Source organism: Oryza brachyantha, chromosome 9 (assembly GCF_000231095.2).
Source record: "Oryza brachyantha chromosome 9, ObraRS2, whole genome shotgun sequence".
Classification (NCBI taxonomy): Eukaryota; Viridiplantae; Streptophyta; class Magnoliopsida; order Poales; family Poaceae; genus Oryza; species Oryza brachyantha.
In genome coordinates this window covers 2,061,066-2,070,149 of record NC_023171.2, presented here as the reverse complement: position 1 = coordinate 2,070,149, position 9,084 = coordinate 2,061,066, and the positions used below count along the sequence as shown (strand labels likewise).

At 35.3% G+C, this 9,084-nt stretch overlaps 1 protein-coding gene across 2 annotated transcripts; it reads right to left on the bottom strand.

The window, feature by feature from the left end:
• Nucleotides 1-1,646: 1,646 nt before the first annotated feature.
• On the bottom strand, nucleotides 1,647-8,980 carry LOC102713156 (GDSL esterase/lipase At2g04570-like). Of its 2 annotated transcripts, XM_006664954.3 has the most exons (3): nucleotides 8,576-8,980; nucleotides 2,920-3,409; nucleotides 1,647-1,932 (listed from the first exon to the last, which is right to left on the bottom strand). In XM_006664954.3, the coding sequence occupies exons 1-3, from the start codon at nucleotides 8,954-8,956 to the stop codon at nucleotides 1,739-1,741; spliced, it is 1,065 nt and encodes a 354-aa protein (XP_006665017.1). In that variant the 5' UTR covers nucleotides 8,957-8,980; the 3' UTR covers nucleotides 1,647-1,738. The 2 variants fall into 2 exon arrangements, with proteins under 2 accessions (XP_006665017.1, XP_040383568.1); XM_040527634.1 differs by lacking the exon at nucleotides 1,647-1,932 and having other exon boundaries at nucleotides 2,915-3,409.
• Nucleotides 8,981-9,084: the final 104 nt, after the last annotated feature.

Here is a 9,084-nt window from a genome sequence, read left to right as displayed (position 1 = left end):
GGATGAAACTATGAGTATGGGCTGGACTATCCAGCTCTGACCGGACTATTTGGTCCTGCTTCTCTGGAATTTTTCTAAACCTAAGCTTCTAACTTACTCGACTCACTCATGGATACATGCAGCGACTCAGTGACCCCTCTTAATAATACGGAGGTCCAACGACTCAAAAACGAAAATAAAAATCATCTTCGACTGTTCGACCGTAGAATTTCGCCTTTGGATCACATTCGCTTTAATCAATCTCGCGCAATCCATACATGAACCCATTTCTTTTCTTCTCTGCATTTACAAGTATTAGCGCACACATGCTTAACTACCATTATCATTAATCATCCAAAACACGCTTTAGGGGCTACATGCACTTTCAAAGTGCTGCCTTTGGGGCTATGCCGATGTCGCCGTTTATCTGAAAATCTGCATTAGTTTTGTTTTTCCACTACGTGGCTAAGACTATATTTATTTTATTTGTTTAGTAATACGATGGTTGTATATTGAATGGTCATAGTGTGTACTTGAGCAAGTCCTGGACTGAGAATAAATGTATACTATTGTTTAGAAATTGACGTAAATTTATAGGCGTGACAAGGGCCAACCTTTATCGGTTGAGGACAACTCTTGATTGCATGAGGTGACCCTACGCTGGCTTGGGAAATGCGTTGTCATGAACTTCTAGTGTTGATGGGTATGTGGTGTTAGAGTTGTGTCATGTGGATTAAGTGTATTCTGTCGGTAGAGGTTAACAAACTTCTCATAACAGTCATGCCCATCAACATGGGTGGATGTGAGGTGATTCTTACCATAGTTTTGCTTTTTTACCTTGCTTTATGAAAAGATGTTGCAATTTGAGAAAACTAGGTGTGGAGATGATTTAGTTGTCTACAATAGCAGGACTATGGAAGTTCAAGAGAGTGAAAGGTTGTCAAGGACAATGTGGTTTGAGGAGTCCAAGGAACTGTTTTAGTTCATAGAGCAATCTGGATGCCAACTCAAGGAGTTGTGAAAAAACTTGAAAAAAATCAATGTGTTTCGGTTCATAACCGTTGTCGGTGGTGTTGGTGTTAGTCCTTTGGTTCCACTCCTACTACTTATGTGTTGCCGGTTGCACTCTTGGGTGGGCCCAAAACTCAAACCTAGGTTAAGTTAAGACATAAGTTATATTATTTAAGATAATAATTTCAATAATTTATAATTATTACCATTGATACCAGCGGTGTGTCTAAAAACTGGAGTAGGTATTGTAGTGCTATGCGAGATGGTTCATGTCATTCTCTAGTGATATGTCTTACTTGGTGCCGTTGTACGACAATATCATATTGGGGTGTTATATTGAGGAAAACCGATTTGGACAGTACCGGATTAAGGACTTGGTTGAATCAAAAGTGAGTTGGTCCCAAGTGGTGAAGGATGATGATGGAGAATAGTGTGGTGGAGGCAATGGGTGCTGAGCAATATATGGGGTGTGGGAAGCTATGGATATGGATAGTGAGTAAGGAATTTGTAACTAGTGTGGAGGCAACATAAGTTAATGTTGCATGAGCGACGTGACGGTTGAAAGTGTACATGTGTGATTTGGGAATTGTGCAAGAGCTTGAAAGTGATCGGTTGGATCTAGAGGATTGGACAGACTGTTAGGAAAAATATGTGCACACTCTTCATGGTGGTAATAAAATATTTTGATCGGTAATTTAATAGTATAGATTTTCAATGGTCATTACATAGTAAGCTCGGTACAAACATATCATAGTAGTAATTTTAAATCTGTATTAATGATTTTGTTAGCTACAATCTTATATGTTCTCTCTGACGGATGGACAGAGTCGAAGAACACATATGAATCAGCATCTTGACATGTCAAATGTTCGTTGAATGCGCAAAGGACGGATGTCTCAATAAGTCCTGTGCCACAGCAACCTTGAGCTATATTCACAAACCCTGATCACACAAAATTAAGTGGGTTTAATTTTGTCAATTACATATTGCGATATGGCAATAAAATGAAGCTATAATAGATGAAGTTGTTTCATTTGAACTTGAATAGGTTCAGATTACTTCTCACTATTAAATTTAATCTTTTGTGAACGACAAGATGTTGATGATTTGTCTTGCTTCTGGTGTTGTCATGAAACAGAAACAATTAAGCAAATGTTGTTTTTTTTTCTTGTTTTAATGCTAAAATAGGGATGAGATTGCTGACATTTTCAGATTCAAATTGGTTCAGATTATGAGTATGTGGCAAGGTGATGAGTAGGGATAATAACAAAAACAAAATGAATATTAATTAAAGTACATGTTTAACTCATTTATCTTATTTAAATTTGTGTACAAATATGCAAAATTAGAAGTTTACATAATGATAAAACATATCGTAACAAAAAAATAATAGTTAAGTAACTATTTTAATAAAGACAAGTGATCAAACCCATGTTTAAAAATCAACTAAGTAAAAAAAAGAAAGAGAAATCAAATTTTTAAAAATAAAAACAATGGAGAAGTCTTGGCTTGAATAGCCCTTTGGCAATAAGACCCATAGAGCATCTCCAAAAGATATATAAAATTGATCTTTTAAATTGAATTTTGGCAATTGAGCTACAAAATATCCTTAACTGGTTATTAAATACATTCCTAATATTTACACATACCTAAAATTAGCTCACTTGTATCTTAAATTTGGGAAAAAATATTTGTTGCTAATACAAGTTATTCATTTTATTAGATTTCTGTTGAAGGAGCGTGTAATTTTTATGCTCAATATTTTTAGATAGAAGTAAAATATTTTAAATATTTTTAAAATGAATAAAAATATTTTATTCATTTTATTAGATTTTATGCTCAATGGAGAAGTAAAATATTAGCCTTCTTGAAGATGCTTTAGGATTCAAAAGAAGGAAAGCATGAGCAATATTGATATGGAACACTAACCGTAGTCCGAGGGGTTTGATAGGACGGCGGAGATAACATTGTATGTATCTGAGTACACCACCCGCGCTCCGGCGAGCTCGTCGTTGAGCTTCTCGATGGCCTCCGCCAGCGCGGAGTTAAACGCCACCGCCACCTGGCTCTGCTCCTCGTCGCACTCCCCGGGCGCGTCGTGGTTCAGCGTCCTCGCCGACGGCAGGCACCCTATCGGCGCGAGCCCGGCGAAGATGACCCTGCGGGCGCCGAGCTCGTAGGCGGCGCGGACGGCGGCGCCGGCCTCGCCGACGAGGTGGGCGACGTACTCCGCCGTGGTGTAGGCCGCGCGGCGGAGAGGGAGATGGAAGTAGTTGATGATGAAGTCGTTGGTGCCGACGCTGAAGACGTAGAGCGCCTCGGCGATGATCTCGTCTGCGACGTCCTCGCCCTTGGCTACCTTCAGCCTCTCTATGTATTCCTTGAAGTACTCCAGCTGTTGGCTTAGTGGTATCACCGACTGTAATTAGTCAAAAGATAGATTATGCTGGTTAGGTTAATTACAAACAAATAGACGTAATTGTTTGACTTTTTTTAAAAAAAATTCAAATGGCATATTTGCAAACGAAAAATAATTTATGAATGAATCTTATATACGTATTCTTAGAGGTCTAAAAACCTAAACTAGAAAATAAACTTCGGTGAAAAAAAACCTAAAATCAACTCTAAATTTAAGGATAAAAATTTAAATTTTGATTTATAAGTATAAGAAAAATATAAAGAAATTGGTCATATGGAGGAGGTATGTTATAATTAATAGCCTAGAGTGGAGTAATAAAGTTCATTTGTGAGGATTCTACTCAGTGGTTTCATCCATACTAAGTTAAATTTGCCCCAGTCTCAAAGTTTGGGAGATATCCATCTGTTGTGTATTAGAAGTCACTTAGTCACTTTGAGTTAATTTGATTCAACTTAAAATTCCTCATGTTTAAATAAATTTATAGAAATATATACTAACATCTACAAAACTAGATTAGTTTCATTAAACCCATAATTCATTATTATGTTTTTTATAATATAATTATTTTGGGTTGCAAATACTTTTCATGAAAATTTGGACAAACATAAATAGTTTTGACTTAGAATTAACCGAAAGATGAAATGGATGGAGTAACTTTTACTAATAATGTAATTACAAATTTTCCGTCGATTTTTTAATTGTTATTCCAAAAGTGACATTCGAAATTACACTCAGTCAAATACCATGATAGCAAAATAGAAAAAACCGGTGGCTAATTTGCAAAATACCCGATCATCTTATCCTAAAATCAGCGGTTAATATCGCTTTGTTGAATGTGCAGTAGACTCACATAGGTTGGTTATCACGACATACAGTGAGTGTGAACAATCAAGACTAAAATACGAAATATATATAGATAATATGAGTTAACAAGAGGCAAATGTGGGTCCAATAAAAAATGTGGGTCACATAGGCCAACATTCCACTAATCATAAAAATGAAAAATTGAAGTTTAAGCTCCAGATAAATCTTAGTCATGCTCATGTATCCACAGTGGTGTAATTAAGGTTTGAGAGTAATGTTTAATCAAAATCCCCTTCTGCTATACATCTTATCCTAAAATGACAGTTGTTAACGGAACAATATGGGTCCTAGCTATGTGTACATCTTACTGCCATATTGGTTGACATTCCACTAGTCACTGAAATGAAAAGTGGAAGCTCCTTGCAAATCATAGGCTTCATTTGAAACGTATGAATTTCAAATAGAACAGTTGAAGTGTCATAGGAACGGAAGAATTTTCATGCATTCCAATTTTTCAAACGATGGGGGTGATTGTTTGACTTTATTTGAAACGTATGAATTTCAAATAAAATAGTTGAAGTTTCATATGAACAGAAGAATTTTCATGCATTCCAATCTTCCAAACGATGCTCGTGATTGGTTGGTTTTTTTCATGGAAAAAGTCAAACAGCGTATTTGCAAATGAAAAATAATTTGTGAATAAAACTATTATATACGTATCCTTGGCGATTTAAAAGCTAAGACTAAAAAATAAACTTTGATGAAAAACCCTAAAACTAATTTTAAGTTTAAAGTTAAAAATTTAAATTTAGACTTGTAAACATAAGCAGAAGTGAAAATATGAGTGTGGATGCCTACGAGTTGAAAGAAAGCAACCAATCCGGCCTAACAATATCGACCAACTCGAGTAGTGAAAATAAGTGACTTAAAAGTTCAACCATTCAACACTAACAAGATGACGACATATTGCAAATAAAAAATAATTTGTGAATAATTTTTTACTTATGTGTTCTTAGCTAACAAAAAACTTAGATTGGAAAACAACTATGATAAAAAAATCCCAAAATCAGCTTTAAATTTTAGGTTAAAAATTTAAATTTAGGCATATAAGCATAATCAAAAGCCAAAAGATAATGGTGTAAAATAGCAGCACAAGAACCTTAGAAGTAGGGGTGGAAGTGGTTACGGAAATTTCCGATCTACCATCTATCGTTTTCAAAAATTACCGACCAAAGGAAATAAAAATGGTTTGGCGGAAACGCTAAGCAGAAATGGTAAATACTACGAAAATGGTATTGAAAATAGTTTTGCTATTTATCGTCTGTTTTATCGAAAAAGGGTATTATTATGGTAATTAGTGTTTTACAAATATGGAAAAATACCTTATTTTCTTGCAAGCCCCACACCCAACACCAAAACCTAACTGCTCAACTATAGTTACTGTTTCCACGAGGTGACTAGGGCAATGAATAGTATTTGTGATATGTTGTAAGCTTTTCTATTTGTGTATCTCATTTTATCATGGTTTATAGACCTACCTATCGCTTAAATATTGTTGAATTCTTGAACTTACTATCAATTTAATATTCATGCGGTTAATTTTCCAAAATAAATTACCGGTTTTCAGTCTTTTGACCGTTATCGACGTGTTTCCGATCGAATAATTCCATTTTCAAAATAGCGATATTTTCAATACCATTTTCATTCCAGCTTATCGTTTCTGATTCTATTCCCGAGAAATAATCCGGATATGAAAATAGATACCATCTTAATTAGAAATACTACCAATTCTTAATTAGAAATAATACGGATATGAAAATAAATACCGTCTTAATTAGAAATAATACAGATATGAAATAATATCGATTCTGTTTACCGACCATTTTCGCCCGTTTTCATCCCTACTTAAAAGGTCAACTGGCCGCCTATGACGGTATCTAATTAAGGCCTAATCATGGTGGTTTCCTGGCATCTTGGCTGATTTTCAGAGCATTATCAGTTCTAGCGTGATAATCAACACGAGTATGAACGATCAAGACAAAAAAAATAACTGTGATGATAGGAATGTATGGATTTGATTTTCTGAAGAGATTAATGTTTTTTCTAAAAAAACACGTCACTTATTCCTACTTTCTATAAAATTAATGTCATTATCTCTTCTCTCATAGAGTCACATCACCTTAATTGTTTTTAGCCTTACGATAATACATTAAGTGTGTAAATTAAGTCACGTCATCTCAATTGTTTTTAGCCTTAGGATAATATATCAAGGATGTAAATTGTATCTCTTCACATCACCTTAATTATTTTTAGCCTTTGGATGATTCATCGAGAGTGTAAATTGTATCTCTTCTCCCAAAAGGCACACCATATAACTCAGTCATTTATAACCTATGGATAATTGATAAAGTCATAAAAAGATATAAACACATAAAAAAAATCGTATAGTAGTTAAATTTTTTTTAATTCATATCTACTGTATTATCACACAGTTCTCCCCAATATACGAGGTATCATCTAATTAAAGGAGGATGTGAGGAGCAGGAGGATGGATGGGGATATCTTTGGACGAAAATTAAATGAGGTGGTTAGATAGGATATTAAGTACTCTAGAATCACTTATATTTGAAACAAAATTTACATACCAGGATCGCTCGTATTTTGGGCCAGGTTTCAAAATTGTGCAATAACTAGTAATAACTGTCGGTCCTATTTGATCGTAAATGAGATTTAAAGTTGGATCCTTACCCCCAAATCCGTTCCAAACATTTAATTGATACATTAGCTATCTTTCATGTCAATTAATTCTCTTTCATACTGTCATAATCCCCAACACAACCCGGATAAATTGATAATAGAGGATAGAAGTCATATATACAAGGTAGATACACACTTTACTCAAGGGAGATATATCCTTCACTCACTCCGTCCCAAGATAAGGGACCATTTTGGTAAAAAAAATCCTAATTACTTTGGAATTATAAGGAAGGAAATAAGATTACATAGGGGCACGCACAATTATGTGTATCTTTCCATCATAAAAAAGATAAATACATAGGAATAGGGAGGTAATTTCATAAGAAAAGATAATAGATATGAATAGGGAGGTTACTTCACATGATTACTAATTTGTTCGAAATTGGCAAAGTAATTACATTGGAATGAAGGAAGTATTATGAACTCTCGACCCAACCGAGATAAATTGATAACAGAGGATAGATTAATGGCATGGCTGCTCTTAGGTTTTATTGTCTCAATTTTTCTTTATTTGACGCACTTGATTTTTCAAACTATTTTTATTATTTAGAAATACATAAATATTAATTATTTTGTTATGCTTTGTTTTATCATAAAAGGTATTTTAAACATGACTCGTGATTTTGTATATGTGTTCAAAATATTTGAATAAGACAAATAAACAATAATTGAAAAGTCAACTGCGTTAAATAAAAAAATACCGGACGAACTATTATCTTGCAAATGACGTATCATCTGGCCAACAAAGAAGATAAAAGAGAGAGATGTGTGAAAGATAAAGAGAGAGAGAGCTGTGGGAAAGCAATGTTAGAGAAAAGGGTCCGACCGCAGTACGTGAGACATATAGGAGAGAACATATTGAGAGTACAAATGTGGTCACATGATGTGTGTACTTTTCCTCTTGATTTTTCCGTCTTATTTCTATCTGCTAAATAGTATTTTTAATAAAATATTTCTCCATAAAAAATCATTATAATACATTTCTGTAGTAGATTTTTAATATCAGTAAATAGCTAAAAATGAAATACTCTTTTGTTCTTCGTCAACAAAAACAACACAAGCAGATCAACACTCCCCTAATAACTAAAAATAAAAATAATGAAAACAATTCTAGAGTTTATGCTTTTCTTTGAAACATACAAATTTTATAGGAAATAGATCAATTTTCATAAGGTGAAATTCCATGCATTCCAAATGAAGTTTAAAGCTTGCAGCCAGAGAATAATGAATCCATAGACCCACAAATGGATTCATTGAATGCACAGGTTACAGCTCTCGTAATCAAGGTGGTGGGGGCATATTGCTCTAGGGTTGGAGTATGTTTGTATGTCTAGTTCATCTATATTAATTGAATGGCCGAATATGCAAACTCGTAAAATTATGGATGTAATAATAGCATGCATTAGCAGAATGTAGAAACAAGCCGTAAGACTTGGTTTGTATAGAATATAAAATATTTGGCATAACTTAATTGCTAATAGCCTACTTATTTTTGTAATTAAACCTTAACCTCATTTTCCAATTTATAACCCACTCGAAGTGTGATAAATAATCAGTATGTCCAACAAAAAAAATGTGGTGAAATGCTCAGATTAGTTAACTTACTGCAACTCTAGCAGTCAGGCTATCGAGCCCGGTGCCTCCAGAAGCAAAGCTGACGCCCATGGCGAGCTGATCAATGGTGTAGCTGGTGTCCAGGTAGGCCGGCACGGAGGGCGGCAGGCCGAGCGCCTCCGACACGAAGTCTGTGACGAGGCGGCCATTGGAGAAGCGGCCGGTGGCGACGCCGCCGTCGAAGTCGCGCCCGTACGGCGGGAAGTTGCCCTTGGCGACGGTGAGGATGTAGTTGTTGTTGCCGGCGTCGACAGTGGAGTCACCGAACACGATGATCGCCGGGACATCGCCGGCGGTGGCTGCACTGCACAACAGAAATGCAATGAGGAGGATGGTCAGGAGCCAACAGTAGCCTGATAGATGTGAGGCCATCTTGATTAGCCTTTGCCACTGATTTGCATTAGTAATCAGGACACTGCATATATATATATATATATATATATATATATATATAGTGGTTGAATGCCTGCATTTAAGATTAATGACCAAATAATCATCAG

What these genes read in the sequence shown, in the direction of transcription:
- LOC102713156 (XM_006664954.3), bottom strand. Translation starts at nt 8,956, where the DNA reads ATGGCCTCACATCTATCAGGCTACTGTTGGCTCCTGACCATCCTCCTC. An exon ending in GCCTGACTGCTAGAGTTGCA is followed by an intron (nt 3,410 to 8,575) that starts GTAAGTTAACTA and finishes GACTAATTACAG; the next exon opens with TCGGTGATACCACTAAGCCA. An exon ending in ATCAAACCCCTCGGACTACG is followed by an intron (nt 1,933 to 2,919) that starts GTTAGTGTTCCA and finishes TTGTGTGATCAG; the next exon opens with GGTTTGTGAATATAGCTCAA.